Source organism: Mesoplodon bidens (genome assembly GCF_964165515.1).
Source record: "Mesoplodon bidens genome assembly, chromosome: 10".
In the NCBI taxonomy this organism is placed as follows: Eukaryota; Metazoa; Chordata; class Mammalia; order Artiodactyla; family Ziphiidae; genus Mesoplodon; species Mesoplodon bidens.
Window position 1 is genome coordinate 68,908,787 of NC_138172.1, and position 18,582 is coordinate 68,927,368.

At 50.0% G+C, this 18,582-nt stretch overlaps 1 protein-coding gene across 2 annotated transcripts in view; it reads right to left on the reverse strand.

Moving 5' to 3' along the window:
• The window catches only part of CPNE5 (copine 5), a gene marked incomplete at its 5' end in the record, with an annotated part of 92,115 nt that overhangs the window by 59,930 nt on the left and 13,603 nt on the right, over window positions 1–18,582 (reverse strand). Inside the window, 2 exons of one of the 2 annotated variants that reach the window (XM_081246687.1) lie at window positions 16,174–16,220; window positions 18,008–18,048. In XM_081246687.1, the coding sequence (XP_081102813.1) occupies window positions 16,174–16,220; window positions 18,008–18,048 (88 nt within the window). Of the gene's footprint in view, window positions 1–16,116; window positions 16,221–18,007; window positions 18,049–18,582 lie in introns of both variants that reach the window. The other variant, XM_081246686.1, reaches the window with a different exon arrangement.

Genomic DNA, 18,582 nt, shown 5'->3' on the forward strand with positions numbered 1-18,582 from the left:
TTTGCTTAGCCACCCAGGCCTAGAGAAGAAAATTCACTCTGGCCACTGCAGGAAAGGGAAGGCAGGAGGAGCCCTTGGGCAAGGAGGCTGCTAGTGAGAATGGGGGGAGTGGTGCCCTTGGCCCACTCATCCCCAGCTCAGACACTGGAGATGCAGAACAAAGGCAGCCTGGGAAGAGGCTCTTCTCTGTTGCTTCCAGATTTCCAAAATCTGGTCCTCTTCTTCTTCCTCACAACCCACTTGCTGGGAGCAGTGACAGCAAGCAGCTCAGGGATGTCTCCCAACATGTCGGTCAACTCCCCACAGATGCCCATGGCTGGTGGGGTGGGCACTGGGGGCTGGAGCCAGGGAGGTGCAGAGGGGTAGCCAGGCCAGTGGCCCAGGAGCCCCACTGGCCAGGGTTCTGTTACTTATTATCTATGTGAGACCACCTGGGTAACCCCTCGGAAGGTGCATTTCCCCATCGCTAAAACAGAACATCCTTCCTTCTCCAGGGGAAGGCTCGAGGGAAATGTGCATGAAAGGCTGCACAGAGCATCTGCTGCACAATTGGTCTTCAATACTGATAACAACTGTCACCAAGCCCTACCAGGGGCCAGGTGCTAAGTGTTTTCCATATATTAACTCATTTAATATTCATAATAACCTTATGAGGCAGTACTATTATCATCTTCATTTTACAGAAAAGTAAACTAAGATAAGGCTCAGAGAGACTGAGTGACTTGCCCAAGGTCACACAGCTAATGGGTGGAAGGAACAGGATTCAACCTCAGGCATTCTGGCTCCTAATCAATTAGGAGTTGATCGAGTCACTCAACAATAAGAGGTTAACACTGTGAATGAGGCTGGGACTATGTCCCATCAGTCTTTACCCCAGCCCAACCTCTGAACTTCTTCAGTGCTGACTGTCCCTTCCACCTGGTTAATTCTTCCTGTGGAACTGGGTGGTTCTACAGGTCAGGTGGCACAGGTGAGCGCCCCTGACTATTCCTCTGCTCAACCCCCACCCCACCTCTAACCCCTACACACGCACACACACACACACACACACACACACACACCCCACAGTCCTGGTCCTTCCTATAATTTCTGTGAACATTCATTGACTAACAAGTTGACTCAGAACTGAAGATTTTAGGGCCAGAAGGAACCAACTCCTCTCAACCAATGAGAAAAGAGAGGCAGGGAAGTGGGGATGGGGTGCTCTGACAGAGGTCACATAGCTGATTAGGAAACGGGCGGTGACAAGAGCCCAGGCCAGGCGGGGCTCTGGCTCTGAGCAGTGCCCTCTTGTCCCAGAAGCCTGTCTATGCCCCCCTCTCCCAGGTTTCTCCCTTCCATCAAATCCTCCTCCTCCTTTCGCTTTGTATCGTGACTTCTCATCTTTACTACACTTCCACACATTCATGATCTCATTTAACCCCCCACTGACCCCCATGGAGATGATTTTATTATCATCTCCATTTTACAGATGAAGAAACAGAGCTCCAGGAGGCCCGGGGGGAGGGCCAGGGCTCCCAGGAGTGACAGGATCGCGGTGTTCACCGCGATCCTCTGCCTCAGTAGTGAGTGGGTGGCTCTGCAAGCCTGAACAATCTTAACGGCCCCTGATTTAAGCAGCTCTTGCCTTTTTACAAATTACAGCTGGATGAAGCCTCAGAGACCTTCCCCCACAGCTGCGAAGCCCCCAGTGACTGTGCTGGCCAGGACAGAAGGAGGCCAGAGCTGACAGGCTGCTATCTACCTCCAAGCTGCCCACCCTTCCCCAGCCGGAGCTCCCCTATAATTTTCATATATTATTGATGGCTCCTTAATGCCATATTCTAACATCTTGCCACAGACCCCAGCCCCTGGACCCTCATGAACCATGTTCACCGGGATTAAAATTAGAGGCCAGAAATCTATCTGACTCAAATACAAATAGGACGAGGGAATCTGCTTGGCTCTGGGAATAGGGGACTGGGTGGGTGTCCAGGGCTGGGGAGAAGAGCCAGAGGTCTGGGCATCAGGCAGGAGGACATGGGTTGTGGGGATGGGCACAGAAGTCCCATGCCAGGTCCACCACCGTCTTGGGTCTGGAAATTTCTCTCAGGTTCTCTCACGGGAGGGGTCCAGGATCCTGTAGCCATCTCTTCCTTGGAGAGTAAGGAAAACGAGGCCCAGAGAAAGCATGGGGCTTACCTAAAGGCACACAGAGTGAACCATGACTTCTGTGGCCTGGTGGCCTCCCAGACCATTTCCTGTTTTGTCAAGGCCTCTAGGTGAGGAAGGGCAGAGGTGGAGATGGGGGACCTGAGGCTCCAACGGCCTTCCCAGTGCTCAGGCCTGGGCAGAGAAGGTTCCTGTTCTGGCCCCACACACCAGTAGTGGCCTGTGAAATTTTATCAAGCTTTATAATAAAAGACTTCCTGCCAAAAAGCTTAGTTCCTAATTAGCCATTGTTCCAGATAATCTGTTCAATTGTCCCAGCTCCTGGGGGAGTGGCCCTTTTACCAGTTAGCCTGGCTGCCAACCTGCTGGCAAAACACTCTCCACTGGCTTGTCCTTCTGGTCCTGCCTGAGCGGCCGAGCCTTGGGTCTGGCTGCAGCACTTTTGGGGGAACGGGGGAGCCTGAGAAAGCCTGCCACAATAGCACCTGTCCCCCAGCACACCCCAAAGTGCCTATGATTCCTATCAAATGGCAGCAAGACGTCTGACAGGATAGCATCCGCGGTGCCTTCCTCATACGCATCGGTGGTTTCTCACTTGAGGGCTCCTTACAGGAAGCGCCGACATGGAGCATTCTCCGTGTGCCAGGCCCTCTACATGAATTAACGCCTTTAATCCTCACAGCAGGCCTTGGAGCCTAAGCATTTGCCTAAGCGCCCCAGCTGGGAAGGTGGTGGCCTGGATTTGGACCCAGTTACCTTGACTTCAGAGCCTGCGTTCTCAACAGTTCAGCTGCAGCTATGAAGTGTGCCTGGACACTAACGCCAAAGAATAAATAGATATATCAGCTACCAAGGGACCTGGCCTAGATCCTCGGGGTTTACTAGAAAGGCAGGCTCCTTTCTTTAAAGGGAATCTTAGGCTCCTGTCTAATGTATCACACAGAACTAACGAACACCTCTGGCTGAATGGGGGGAGGGGTGGCAGGAGCCACACACAAATTCACAGTTGGCCCCTGAGGCACCACATCAAACCCTGGAGACAGAAAAGCCCATTTTGAAAGTCAGTGGCCTGGGCAGATGAAAGGAGCCCGGACTCAGACTCAAGACCACATCACACCCCAGCTCTGCCACTTGTTAGCAGTCGCTGGGCGAAGCAAGGACCCCCTCCATCCAACTGCTTCCTCATCTGGGATGTGGTGAGGGTCAAGGCAGATCACACGGTGCTGCTGATGTGGAGACTGCATGGGTAGTAGGAATGTCAGTCATCCTCCTATAGCGGATCAGCAGGACCGGGGACAGAGCCGCCTCATAGCTTTGTCTGACTGTATTGCATAATACTAATATTTAAAGTATTGAGCACAACAAGGCACTGAGGTGATTCTGTCATTACGTCCCATCACAGCCCAATGAGCAGGCATCAGGGTCCCAGGGTCCCATTGTGCTGATGAAAAAAACTAGGACTGAGAGAGGTTATGGGAAGTGGAAAAGTCAGGATTTGAAGGGACATTGTAAGCAGGTTCTAAAGCCCTAACCTGAAAACTGGGAAAAGGTTGGGCTTCCCTGGTGGCGTGGTGGTTGAGAGTCCGCCTGCCGATGCAGGGGACGCGGGATCATGCCCCGGTCCAGGAAGATCCCACATGCCGCGGAGCGGCTGGGTCCGTGAGCCATGGCCGCTGAGCCTGCGCGTCCGGAGGCTGTGCTCCACAATGGGAGAGGCCACAGCAGTGAGAGGCCCGCGTACCGCGAAAAAAAAAAAAAAATGGGAAAAGGTACCTGTGGACTCACCTGGTCCCTGAAGTAAGGCCTTGGTCCTAGACTGCCTGCTCCTGATGACAGGGAGTCAAGGCCCTGGAAATTCAGCTGTGTGACAAGAGCAAAATCCACTAAAGGCTGCCCAAGGGACCCAAGGCTCAAGAGGGACCTTTCTTTGCAGAGGCAGACTCCTCTCTGCAAAAAGGGGAGAGTCTGGAAAGCCAACACCATGCTGGCCTGGGAATCCACCTCCTAGCGAGGCTTGCCTCCTGCTTTGGGCTTTAGCAACAATAACAGTCCATTCATTACTTTAAATCTTTTGATAAAGGTCTACATTTTATGACGGGGGCCAGGTCCTGTGCTGGTCATCAGGGATCCCAACTGGGCTCACAGCCTAGTGGGCGGAAGGTCATTTCATTTCACATTTAAACTCTTGGCCATTGGATCAAGCGGATCCCCACTGCCCTTGCCCACCCCATCTCATCCCAGGAGCTCCACAAACACTGCAAATTGTCTTCCTGCGGCTGCCCTTTCACCTACAATCTGCTCTGCACACAGGGGACAGAGTTATCTTTCTGAAACATAAACCTGGCTACATCACTCCCCTGCTCAAAACCCTCAAATAGCTTCTCATCACACTTAGAGCAGTGTCTGAACTCCTACATGGCCTACAAAGCCCTGCAGGATCTGCCTGTGCAACCTCTGTGACCATACAGTCCACTGTCTTTATTATTCACACCACTCAAACCGTACCAGTCTTTCTTCTGGTCCTTTGACAAAAAGAGCTTATTCCCACCTTGGGGCCTCTGCACTTGCTGTTCCCTCTGCCTGGAACCTCCCCACCCCCAGACTAATGCATGGCACCACTGGGGCTCAACTCACGTCATCAGCCCCTCAGCAGGGCCTCCCCTGACGCCCCTCTAACTAAAACAGTTCCCTTCTCCCAGGTAACTATCTCATCACACTGTCTTATCTTTTTCATAGCACTGATCAACCAGTACCTGAAGTTATCCAATTTCTTTACTGACTACACTAAGCCTCTCCAGAGCATGGACTCTGCCTGTCTTGTTCTCCACTGTATGCCTGGATCAGTGAATGGCATATAGTAAGTGCTCAATAAATGCCAGTTCCCTGACTACTGATTCTGGAAACCCTGATAAAATCTAAGACCACATACTCCCAACAGGGCTCCCAGGGGGGTGCCGCCCTCCCCTCTGGAGCTGATTTCTAACCTCCCTCCAGCACACACTGGGCTGCAGTTGGACTGAGTCACAGCCAGCTGGCTCATGGACACGCAGGCCATTCCCACCCCCAGGTTTTGCTCATGTCGGGTCCCATTCCTGAAATGCCCTTTCCTCCTCCCACCATCCTTCAAGTCCCAAGTATGGTGCTGTCTCCCCCTGGAAGCCTCCCTAGCCCTCTTGATCTCTCCCTGCTGTGAAGTGCTGAGAATTCATGTCTAAACTACTTGGGAGGCTCTTGGACTAGTTGTGGTCTGGAACTTGGGGCCTCAGAGAGGATCTGTTCCGACACCCTCAACAAGATAAATAAATGAGGCTTTTAGATACTTCTATAGGGCTTCCCTTGTGGCACAGTGGTTAAGAATCTGCCTGCCAATGCAGGGGACACAGGTTCAAGCCCTGGTCCAGGAAGATCCCACATGCTGCGGAGCAACTAATCCCATGCACCACAACTACTGAGCCTGTGTTCTAGAGCCTATGAGCCACAACTACCGAGCCCACGTGCTGCAACTACTGAAGCCCGCGAGCGTAGAGCCCATGGTCCGCAACAAGAGAAGCCACCACTCGCCGCAACTAGAGAAAGCCTGCGTGCAGCAACAAAGACCCAACACAGCCAAAAAATAAAAATAAATTAAATAAATTTTTAAAAAATCCTTCTATATATGTGTCTGTTCTCCCCAGCTCCCTGTAAGGTCTCTGAGGGCAGGGACCTCCCTGCTACAGCTTTGCACCCCGGAGGATACCACAGTGTCTTACCTAAGTTACTTCCCTTCTCTTGGCCTCCACACTGCTATTTATAGAATGGGCTACCTGAGATAAAGTGTATAAACTGCCTGCTACATTGCCCGGCACCATCAGTGATCTATTAACAAGAGCTATCTTTTACCAAGTGCCTACCTGGCTCCTCCAACTTATCCTATGTTATCTCAAATCCTTAGACAATCCAGAAGGTAAGTATTGTTAGTTGTCCATATTACATGTGAGGAATCTGAGGCTCAGAAGGTATAAGTGTCTAGGCCACACAGCTCTAAGTAACAGGGTCCTGAAACAAACCCAGGTTTGTCTGACTCTTAAAACTGCCCAGGACCCCACCCCTCCTCCGTGGTCTGGGCATAATCTGTACCTGCCTGCAAAGTTGTTGTAAGGATTAGGGATGATGAGTATGAGATGCTGGATACATGGCAGGCACTCAGTAAAGGATGCCTGTTGTTACACAGATTTTCCATACATCTTGGTTGATTCTTTGAGTAGCTTAAATAATCAGAGTTATCAGGGAGCAATCTTGGCTGCTGGGACAGAGGTGTCTGGGGAGCTCAGAGACAGCTTAAGGTAGATCAGAGCTGGATAAAGGAAAGGGCATGGTGGAGAATTTCCTCTGGAGGAATAGAGTGACGGTGGGCAGTACGCCAGACTGGGGGCTATGAGTGTTTGGATGCAGGGAGAGGGACAGAGCTAAGAAGAGCTTCTTCCCTAAGATAGCAGGTAACGGGCCCTGAGGTAGGGAGGGAAAAGTCTGGAGTCAAACAGCTTGGGTTTTGTTCTACTGTGTGTAACACACTATTTTAAATTATTTTTTAATGAGTTTCATCCATCTTATGAGTGGGAGTTACATTTGAAAGACCCTAATTAGGAGGCCTCACCTCTAATACATTATCTCCTGGGTACTGGAGAGCCCTATTAACAGAGGGATGTTAGCAATGATTTTTCACAACCAACAGGAAAGGGTAGAGAGACACCTGGATGGTTAGGAGTGCTGTACAAGCACTTAAGCACTTGCACAAGCAGGGAGTGAGAATCTGCAGAGACCAGTGACCTCACGCCTTGGGAGTGGGCCTGGGCTTCTGATACCCCTAGGTTCTCCCACAGATGGAGGCTGCTGTGGCCTGATCCTTACCAACCCTGGAACATCATCCCTCGGCCGACTTTCAGAAGCTTTTCAGGCAAGAGGCAGGCCCAGGGGACCTCTCTGAGCTTGTAAGGACAGGTGTGTGACTAGGGGTCACTTACTAATATTAGGTTAGAGTCTAACCTTAACTGTTAGACCATATGAAATTGCCAAAATTTTCAAATTGCAGATTCATACGGTTCAATCTAACTTACAGGTGCTTGCGGCAGAAATCAGCCTGAGACCTGCTTTCACGGTTGTGTAGGCCCTGGCGTCGAGGTTGAGCGGAAGCAGAGATGTGCCTGCACCCACTCTCTGTCCCAAAGGCCTGGCAGCTGTGGACGGCCAACCAGGGTTAGGTGGCTTCATAACAGATTGAGTACCAGCCCCACACTGATGAACTGCATGGCCTTGCACAAGCCGCTTCAGCTTTCCCCATCTCAGTTCCTACATGTGACCTGGGCCAATCACATCTCCTCACAGTTGGCTGCAGCACTAGGGATGCGCCAGCAGAGCACAGAGCAAGGGCTGAATCCATGGCAGTTCCTGTCGTATGGCCATGTTTAGGGTAGTCCGAATGGGAGAGGCTCTGCCACCAGGCTAAGAAGTTGATGTTTTGCCTTAGAGCCTTGGGAAATGGGTGAATTCCTGAGCTGTCATTTGGAGAGCCACAGGAAAAAGCCCTCTTCTGTTCAGGAGGAGCTAAAAAGGAGACTTTGGGGATGAGCCTGTGGGTGACCTTTGGGGCCAGAGCCAGGGAGGATGGTCGGGGTCTGATAGGGGGCAGGAGGCAGACAGGCCACCACCAGAGAGGCAGAGTTTCGTGGGCAGACTGAGAGGAGATACCCAGGATAAACACCAGCAGGGGACAAAGGCGCCACAGAGTCTGGGAGTGGGTCTCCTGCACCATCTGCAGCCACCATCCTAGTGGCCAGTATGCCATGCTACAGTGCTCTGGGCACGACACAGGGATGACATCCCTGTGTCCGGCCTTTCCTGAAAGAGCCCCTCCTGATGAGGGACTCCTCACACACAGGGTTGGGATGCTTCCCTTCAAGCCCCTCTTCCCCTGGAAGCCCTCACTCCTTGGAGCGAATCAGGTCCTACAGCCCCAGGCTGAGGAGGGAACTCGGGTTTCCCAGGAAGCTTGAGTATTTGAGAATGTTGGCTGTTGCTCCTGGGTTCCTGGTGCGGGCAGGGTTGGTTTAGTGCCCAGGGTCTCCAAGTGTGGCTGTTCCCCCTGTGAAGGGTGCCCAGGGGCCCGAGCTGGGCAATGGCACACTGCAGTTGATATTTCCAGGCATTTCACAAGCATTATCTTAGTTAGTCCTTCCAAGGAGCTCCCCTAACCCCATTTTACAGATGAGTAAGATGAGACTTGGAGAAGATAAATACCTCACCCAGGTCACGTGGTAAATCTCAGAGCTAGGATGGGCATCAAGTTCAGGGCGTCATCTGACAAGGTATTTGACTGTTATTCATGATGTCCTTAGGTACCAGACGCAGAAATATGAGATGGGTTATAACAAAGTTATGTAGATCCTAGGTGGCTGAACAGCACTCCCCAAAGGTCAACTAGATAACTGAGATCAATCTGGGAAAAGGTCTCTAGTGGAGGACCACAGCACTCCATCCCATTCAACCCCTATCACTCGCGTGGACAATGACTGCAGCTGACCCAGGACCAGGAGGCAGAACCAAGATGCTGAATGCACAGTCATAATTCAACGTTATCTTCACAGACCATAACGACAGACTGAATCTGCCAAATGACATGTAACAGAGATAAATGTAAAATTTCACATCTAGATTCAAAAACTCAATTGCCAAATCTGAGCTGGAGGAATTCTGTTTGGATAACGGCTTGTTTGAGGAGGATACAGGAGCCCCCAAACTCAATACGAAGTAAGTTGAAGACACCTGCCAAAAAGGCCAGTGGAATTGTAGGTAATGTCGGTAGATATATAACCCTTGGAAACAAACACACAGAATGCATGATTGTCTAGTCCAAGCCCCTGTGAGGAGGGAGCCAGCCCATGATGCTCTGAGCTGGAGAAGGGAATGGTGCAGGACACACACTTTGGGAAGAACATTGACAAATGGACGTGTGTTCCAGGGAGTGTGCCCAGATTAGCAAAGGGACAAGAGACAGTTATATAAAGAGGAACTCTTGATAGAAATGGTCACATTCTAGGTCTGCCCCAAAGCGTACTAACAGGGCCATGTGAGCTGTCCTCAAACATTGAAAGAATATGTGGGGGACTTCCCTGGTGGCACAGTGGTTAAGAATCTGCCTGCCAATGCAGGGGACATGGGTTCGAGCCCTGGTCTGGGAAGATCCCACATGCCGCAGAGCAACTAAGCCCGTGCGCCACAACTACTGAGCCTGCGCTCTAGAGCCCGCGAGCCACAACTACTGAGCCCACATGCCACAACTACTGAAGCCCACGCACCTAGAGCCTGTGCTCCACAACAAGAGAAGCTGCTGCAATGAGAAGCCCGTGCACTGCAACGAAGAGTAGCCCCCGCTTGCTGCAATTAGAGAAAGTCCACGCACAGCAACGAAGACCCAACGCAGCCAAAAATAAATAAATTAAAGAAATAAATTTTTTAAAAAATAAAGAATATGTGGAAGAGAAAATCAACTTACTTGCACATCTAAGGAGTGTGGAATTAGGAACGAGTGGAATTTTGCCCTTTATGTATAACTCTATTATAGTTCTGATGTCATGTTCTAGAAACTACTTTCACATTAACCACTCTGTGCTTCAGTTTCCTGTTTTGTTAAATGGGGCCAATAATAATAATAACAATAATAATGCTGCTGCTACCTCCTTCACAGGGTTGCTGTGAGGATTAAATGAGTTACTACAGTAAATGTTTTTTAGAACAGTGCCTGGTACATCACTGTTAGATATGTGTTTGCTATTAGCATTACTATTGTAGTTATTGTTGTTTTTGTTACCTCCCTGAATTGAAAGTGAGCTCTGGCTGTAGACAGTGTCTGGTCACCCTTTGTGTCCCCAGCATTCATCTCCCAGCACACAGTAAGTTGAGTCAAAGTTATGTGGAGGCTCATGTCAAGATGCTCTGAGGAAGATCATCCCAAATATTCAGAGATGAACTGTCATTCCCAGCTGGTGTTAAGATGTTTAGCAGGCCGAGGTTGCTCAAAAATAGACTGAGTGCTCAGGCAGGGACATGTGGGCGTGGCGGCTGGGGCCACATGCTCTGCAGGTGGTGTGGGTTGATCAGCGGGACACCCTAAGATTCCATGATACCCATCTCCTCCTTTCTGAAGGGCCCTCATCCTGGACAGCCACCTGGCAAGGGAGGGGCAGGGATCACCCCTACACTTTTCTTTTTTTTGGCTGTGGGGCTTGCGGGATCTTATTTCCCCGACCGGGGATTGAACCCTCACCCTCGGCAGTGAAATCATGGAGTCCTAACCACTGGACTGCCAGGGAATTCCCAATGTGAAATTCATTATTATTATTATTTTTTTTTTTTGCTGCACCCCTACACTTTTCAAATGCGGAACCAAGCACAGCTCCCTCTTCCTAGTGAGAGAGTTTCTGGGACTCCTCCTACCCGGCCATCCTGCCTTTCCTGGGACATGCAGAAGGACTTAGTAAGCCTTGATGCAAATAGTGGTCGATTTCCTGGGCTAAAATTACATCTTGAGTCCATTTCACAAAGTGCAGTGACAGATTTAGGTGATGGGAAGACGGAGGTTTCTCAGAAGGCATTAAAATGACCCAAACAGTTAAAATCAGCTGAAACCAGGCAGCCAGGGGCTGCGAGAGCAGCTTTCATCCTTCTGTGGTCTTATGCAAACATGGGAGACCCTGCCTGGGGAAACTGCTGTGCTTGCACTTGACTCCCTCTGGCCATGGAATGAGTATCTCTTGGCCAAGATTCCACTAACAGAGAGACTTTTTGCAATGAACTAGCAGGTAGAGCCATGGGAATGGGTTCGTGTTTACTGGGAAAAACAGGCTTCCATCCCAGGGACGGTTCCATAGAGATGGATCTGGATTATTCTTTAAACTCTCCCTTCCTGATACTTTCCTCTGCAGGTCACACAAAGAATCAGGCAAAGTAGGGCCTTGATATGTTTGAGGGTATCTTTCCTTCTACAGAAATAGCTTGAAGTCTGTGTCCCAGGGGTAGCCCATGCAACAGAGCTCTACCACCGTCACCCCTGAAGGCTGGGCATGGTGCTGATGGTCTCTTGTAAATGGGGTCAGTCTCCTCTCCGACATTCTGACCCTATGAACCCAGCAGTCCTCAGCCTGAGAGTCATGAGCTCCCTTCAGCTGCCTCTCCCTGTATCTTACCAGCCTCACACCCTGAATACCAGCCTCACTCATCTGCTCACCCTCTGTTTTGGATGGTCTCCGTTGGCCCTCTGGATCTACTTCCAGCCCTTCCCCACCCTGCTCTGTGCCCGGGAGGCCAACCTGTGTGGACTGGATCAACAGCTGCCCCCGGCTCTAAGTCTTCCAGTGGGGTTCCACCAATGGGAAGTGAAGGCAGGAGAGCAGAGGGTAGGGAGAGAGTGAGGTTGCCCAGGCTGACCATGTCCCTCCACTGAGGGCCCCTGCTCCTGTAGACAAGCTCCGTTGGGGTTCCAGGAACCACCCCTGCCCCTTACCTCCTCAGGCGTGGAGTAGTCCCACTGTCCCCAGGCCCTGTGATTCACCAGCCCACGTTGGTTTCCCTAAACCCCACCCACTCCTTTATAATTAGCCCTGTATTATATCTCCCAACTCTGCAGGACCTGGACTGGCCTGCTACTCCAGCCATCTCCATGCCTTTGCTTTCACCACCATCTTTTTTTTTTTTACAAATTTACTTATCTATTTATTTATCTATCTATCTATTTATTGATTTATTTAGGCTGCATTGGGTCTTCGTTGCTGTGTGCGGGCTTTCTCTAGTTGCGGCGAGTGGGGGATACTCTTAGCTGCAGTGCGCAGGCTTTGCATTGCAGTGGCTTCTCTCGTTGCGGAGCACAGGTTCTAGGCACATGGGCTTCAGTAGTTGTGGCACGTGGGCTCAGTAGTTGTGGCTTGCGGGCTCTAGAGCGCAAGCTCAGTAGCTGTGGCACACGGGTTTAGTTGCTCCACAGCATGTGGGAATCTTCCCAGACCAGGGCTCGAACCCACGCCCCCTGGATTGGCAGGTGGATTCTTAACCACTGCGCCACCAGGGAAGCCCTCACCACCATCTTTGATGCTGGGCCCTTGTGTATGCCCCCCGGCTTCACTGAAACCCAGATCAACTCAGCTCCTCAAAGTGGACGCTGCCACTGCACTGGGGTCCAGCACCCTGATTCCAACACATGAGGCCAATCCTGCTCCTCTATAGGATAAGGAGGGTGAACCAGCTGAACCCTGAAGTTCCTTCCAACCCACATTCTCCTCTGTTCCACATCATGCATCCCTTAGCCAGATAGCTGGTGTTGAGGTTCAAATTCCACTGAAAAATCCAAATGACATTCTGGCTGTAATTTTCTCTCCTCTGAACTCCCATTCTATTCTCATCAATACCTTTCACCACATCCTCTGTTAGCATTATTCATACATGGGAATCTCCCCTTCTAGGCTGCAAACTCCCTAGTTCCATCTTGCACTTTTGGTGAAACACTTTTCTTTCGACCTATCTCCCTCTTCCCCCCGCCCCATCTCAAGAATGCTTACTGTTGTAAATATTGACTGAAATGGGGGAGGGACCAGTAAGGCTCGAACACTCTGGATGATGCTGTATAATGATATTTACCAGACAATGACTACACAGCAGGTATGTTATATCCATCATCTTGCTTTGCCCTCACCACAGGCCTACAAGTAGGTGTTATCCCCATATTACATATGTGGAAACACAGAGGTTAAAAGTAACTTGTTCCATGGGACTTCCCCAATGGTCCACTGGTAAAGAATCCGCCTTCCAATGCAGAGGACATGGGTTCGAGCCCTGGTCTGGGAAGGAAGATCCCACATGCCCTGGGGCAACTAAGCCCACGTACCACAGCTACTGAGCTCGTGCACCTCAACGAGACAGCCCACGTGCCGCAACTACAGAGCCCACTTGCTCTGGAGCCCACGCGCCACAGCGAGGAACCCATGCACCGCAACAAAAGATCCTGCATGTCTCAACGAAGATCCCGCGTGCCACAACTAAGACCCTATGCAGCCAAAAAATAAAGAAATAAAGAAAAATAAATAAATAAACACTGTGATTAAAAAAAAAAAAAGGGACTCCCCTGGTGGCGCAGTGGTTAAGAATCCGCCTGCCAATGCAGGGGACATGGGTTCGAGCCCTGGTCCGGGAAGATCCCACATGACGTGGAGCAACTAAGCCCATGCACCACAACTACTAAGCCCGTGTGCCACAACTACTGAAGCCCACGCGCCTAGAGCCCATGCTCCACAACAAGAGAAGCCACCGCAATGAGAAGCCCACGCACCGCAACAAAGAGCAGCCCCCGCTCACCGCAACTAGAGAAAGCCTGTGCGCAGCAGTGAAGACCCAACACAGCCAAAAATAAATAAATTAATTAATTAATGGAAAAAAAATAAATTCATTAAAAAAAAAAGCAACTTGTTCCAGAAAGGGCTGGAGCCAGAAGTGAAAGCACAGGTGTATCTGATTCCAAGGCCTGTCACCGTTCCTCTGCTCCACTCTGCAGTGTGTGTGATAACAAGATGCAACATGGGGATTTCCCTGGCGGTCCAGTGGTTAAGACTCTGCACTTCCACTGCAGTGGGCATGGGTTCAATCTCCGGTTGGGGAACTCAGATCCTGCATGCCGCAAGGCGCAGCCAAAAAAAAAAAAAGATGCAACGTTGTCCCTGACCCAAATGAGACAAGTCTCATTACAGGATGTAATTAAGGGTTCATGGAGCAGCACCCTTCTGAAGAGGCCCTTCCAGACTTTCCTGAATGAATCACCGAGACATTAGGACACTACTGTTCTCTATGAAGCTTGGCCAAAAGGTCTCAAAAGTAATTAGTTCCTTTAAGCTGAACATTTCCCCAGCAATCTGGTTTATGCTTTAATTGGCTTAGAGTATTGGAGAGGGAGAAAAAGTCAACTTTAGCCTAGCCCCTGCGGAAATATTTCCCATACATTTTATGGATAAAATTCATTCCCTTTGGCCGCTTGCTTCTGCCAAGCCTGAGGGAGGGCAGATCAGGAAGCAGGGCAGGTGATGCTCCAGTCAGTCCACCAACGAGGAAGGGGAGGTTTGTTTCTGAAGTCTGAATTACTGAAGCTTTACTGGCCGTTCTCATTCTCATCAAGTCACCTGGGACCACTGCCCCTGTGGGCTCTTGGCTTTGGTCATCTCATGCACCACTCCTCTTCCTTCCCTTTCCACAGGCCCTGGGGTCTGGACCTGTGTCCTTCTGCTCTTTGGAGCTGCCTCTGTTCCATTAGTCATTGATACTTCCCTCTCTCAGTGGAGACACCAAGCTGAGTCTCTATCTGGAGCCCCTGGGCCTCCCTCCCAGGTCTGGGTACAGAAGGGCATGGCTAGGGCTGCCAAGGTCAAATTCCCTCTCGTCCCATCCTTGGGCCTCTTCTGATCACCAGAAGGAGTGAGCACAGCTATGAAGATCACGGGAAACCCCTTTCAGCTCTGAGTCCAGTAAATTCACCCCCACCTCCTCAACCCTGGAAGAAAACATTCTTCACTTCCCAGACTTTGACCTCATCCTTGCTTGGCCAGAGCCTCTTCTCCAAGAGTAAGGAGGTCTGCTCCTTCTTTGTTCAGACAGGAGCCAGGGGCTGCAAGGACCCCACCCCCCCTTGACCAGTTCCCCCTTTTATTCTCTGCACCTGAAAACCAGCTGGCACAGAAGGTCTAAGGGAAGAAGCAAGCAGAGACGGGAATGAGACAAGAGCTGCCACATCCATGCCAGCCTCTGTCACCTGGCTCCTTTTCCTAATCCAGTCATTCCTTCAACAACCATTTATTAACACCTACTGTGTGCTGGGCATCATTCCAGGTGCTCAAAATGTAAGAGTTAATGGCAGGTGAAAATCCTTGCCCTCATGGAGCTGACACATGACAAACAAGATAAATAAGTAAACCAGAGAGTATCGTTTATGGCTTATGGTGAAAAGTGATAAGGAGGCAAAATTAAGCAGGAAAGGGTGGAGAGGCTGAAATGTTAGATGGGGTAGCCAAGGGAAGGCCTTGATAGGGTGATGTCTGAGTCAAGATCTGAGGGAACTGTGGAGGGGCCACATGAACATCTGGGGAAAGAGCATTCCAGGAAGAAGGAACAGCAAGTACAAAGGTCCTGAGGCAGGAAGAGGCAGGTGTGGCTGGAGTGGAGCGATGGAGGGGGTGAGTAGTAGGGAATGGGTCAGTCAGGTAAAGGAAGTCAGATCCTGTAGGGCCTGTTGGGCCACCACAGAGACTTTAGTTTTGCAAGATGGGAGCTACCGGATGGTTCTGAACAGAGGAGGGACGGAATTTGACTTGGGTTTTAATAGGATTCCTCTGGCTTTTGGGTGGGGAATAGACTGAAGGTATCTAGCAGCCACCCACTAAAAGTGTCTGTGATTCTTAAGAGCGAGCACTTCAAGTCTGCTCTCTCCTTAAACACCCTATCACAAGGGGCCAAAGGCCTCGGGTGGGGACAATGGAATTGAGACAAGGCTGGAAAAGCGGGCCATCCTGAGTTATGGCAGAGCTTGGAAGTCAGACTAAGCAGCTGAGACTTGATTCAAAGAAGAGGGGAGTCACCAAAGGTTTCTGAGCAGGAGAATCACCTAACTAAAGCCACACTCACTCACATTAGTTAAAAGCCACGGGAAGGCTGCTCTGGCTGAGACATGGTGCTAGATGCTGTACCCATGTCTCAGGCCGTGATCTTGCTGGGCCTGGACTCCCTGTCTCCCCCCTCAGACTGGGGCTCCCTGAGGACAGGAACTTTCTCTCCACCTTCAGTCTCTTCTTGCATCAGCAAGGACAAGACTCTGCACGCCTTACTATCCTTCACGGGGGGTTAGATGCTGAAGTTGGAAACCCATCAGGTGGGATGACTGCAGAGTTAGATGAACAGACAGACAGACAGACAATCAGGAACAGGCTGATGTTTCCACGGTGGGAGAGGGGCTGTACCTACCTCCCGCCACTGCTTGTTCTCCATCCCTTGAGTATACATGACGCATACTGTGAGGAGAGGAGAGAAAAAAGGGTTAACACCCCAGGTCAAGAGGAAGGTGTGGGCCCCAGATGTGGAGGGCCCTGGAGGGTCAGGCACCTCAGGACACTACGGCCTGGGTAGCAGTGTTGGGTCTGGGTGGGGGTGGGGTCAGCTTGGAGGAGGGGGCCCAGAACATAGATGTGTCTGGGAGGGGCACCCTTTGGGAGGAGGGTCGGGGTCACTCACATCTAGGCTAGAGCAAGTGTAAAGTGTGAGGCAGGTAGACAGGTGTGCATGATGGAGGACTGAGTGGCAGAGGTGTGGCAGGAGAGAGCATCTGAAACCCGCTTGTCCCTTTAGAGCCCAAGGTGGCCTCATGGGGCCTATTATTATCATCAGCCCCACTTCCCTTATGGGGAAACTGAGGATCAGAGGAGGCCAATGAGTTGTCTGAGGTCATATACTTGAGCGGCATTGCTTAGGGCTAGAACCCTGGGCTCCAAAATCAGTGCTCATCCCCCTAGGCCACAGACATTGGGGCTCTTAAATGCACTGGTTTCCCTGGGACTGAGACCTTCTGAGCCCTCCCTACCCACTTGGTTGTGTTGAGGCTTCACAAGTATGGGGGCTGGGAAGGGTCAGACCTCCAAGTTCTCTTTCTCCAGACAGTATCGGTGAAACATTAGATAGCCTTGATGTACTGGGAAGGATGCCTAGTACATAGTGAGCACTCAGTACAGGCTCCTGTGTTGGCTACTGTAGTAGTCGTAATGCCGCTGTAGCAAAGAAAACTATAAACAAAACAAAAAGACAGCCTACGTACAGACTGGGAGAAAATATTTGCAAATGATGCGACCAACAGGGCTTAATTTCCAAATATACAAACAGCTCATACAGCTCAATAACAGAAAAAGCAAACAACCCAGTCAAAAAATGGGCAGAAGACCTAAATAGACATTTCTCCAAAGAAGACACACAGATGGCCAATAGACACATGAGAAGATGCTCAACATGGCTAATTATTAGAGAAATGCAAATCAAAACTACAATGAGGTATCACCTCACACCAGTCAGAATGGCCATCATCGAAAAGTCTACAAAGAAGAAATGCTGGAGAGGGTATGGAGGAAAGGGAATCCTCCTACACTGTTGGTGGGAATGTAAATTGGTGCAGCCGATATGGAAAACAATATGGAGGTGCCTTAAAAAACTAAAAATAGAGCTATCATATGATCCAGCAATCCCACTCCTGGGCATATATCTGGAGAAAACTTTGATTTGAAAAGATACATGCACCCCAATGTTCATAGCAGCACTAGTTACAGTAGCCAAGACATGGAAGCAACCTAAATGTCCATGGACAGATGAATGGATAAAGAAGATGTGGTACATATATATGGTGGAATATTACTCAGCCACAAAAAGAATGAAATAATGCCATTTGCAGCAACATGGATGGACCTAGAGATTATCATACTAAGTGAAGTAAGTCAGACAAAGAGAACTATCATATGATATCATTTATGTGTAGAATCTAAAAAGTGATACAAATGAACTTATTTACAAAGCAGAAATAGACTCACAGATATAGAAAACAAACTTATGGTTACCAAAGGGGAAAGGCAGGGGGCAGGGATAAATTAGAAGTTTGGAATTAATACTATATATGAAATAGTTAAACAACAAGGTCCTACTGTATAGCACAGGGAAGTATATTCAATATCTTGGAATAAACTATCATGGAAAAGAAAAAAATAAAACATAATGCCGTTGCTGTTGTTGTTACTGTTATTACTGTCAGTGCAGGACTTACATGGGTCAGACTTGGAGAACATGTCTTTGTCCAAAAGGTTCCTGAAAGAGGGGGAGAGAGCAGGAGTTAGCACAGCCCAAGGATCTCAGGGGATTCAGGCTGTTACTGAGATCCGGAGGCTGCCTTGAGCCTGGCTTCAGGCAAACGGGAAGCAGGAGCTCCTTCAGCACAGTTTATTAGGGCTCATTGGAGCTGGCTGGGCCCCAGAGGTTCCTCAGCTGAGCTCCTAGGGTGTGTGGTGCGTCCTGCCTCTCACCCCCGCCACCAACACACACTCCTGTGGACCCTGGTGCCCTGGAACCCACAGCCCCTTGCTCTTGGGCCGAAACACAATCTTCCCAATGTTGTAGAAATTGTTCTAGCAATTCTTCTTTTACCACTTCTCTGTCTCTGAAAAAATAAAGTGAAATCAAGCCACCAATGTACCATTCTCTCAGGACTCTACTTACAGCCAGTTTATTCAATCATCTCACCTGTGCCAGTGGATTAATTAATGATACCTCCCAGGAGATGCAGACTCATTTGAACAGGGTCCTTTTGCGGTCAAGGCCAGAGCTAACACATGGTCCTAACAA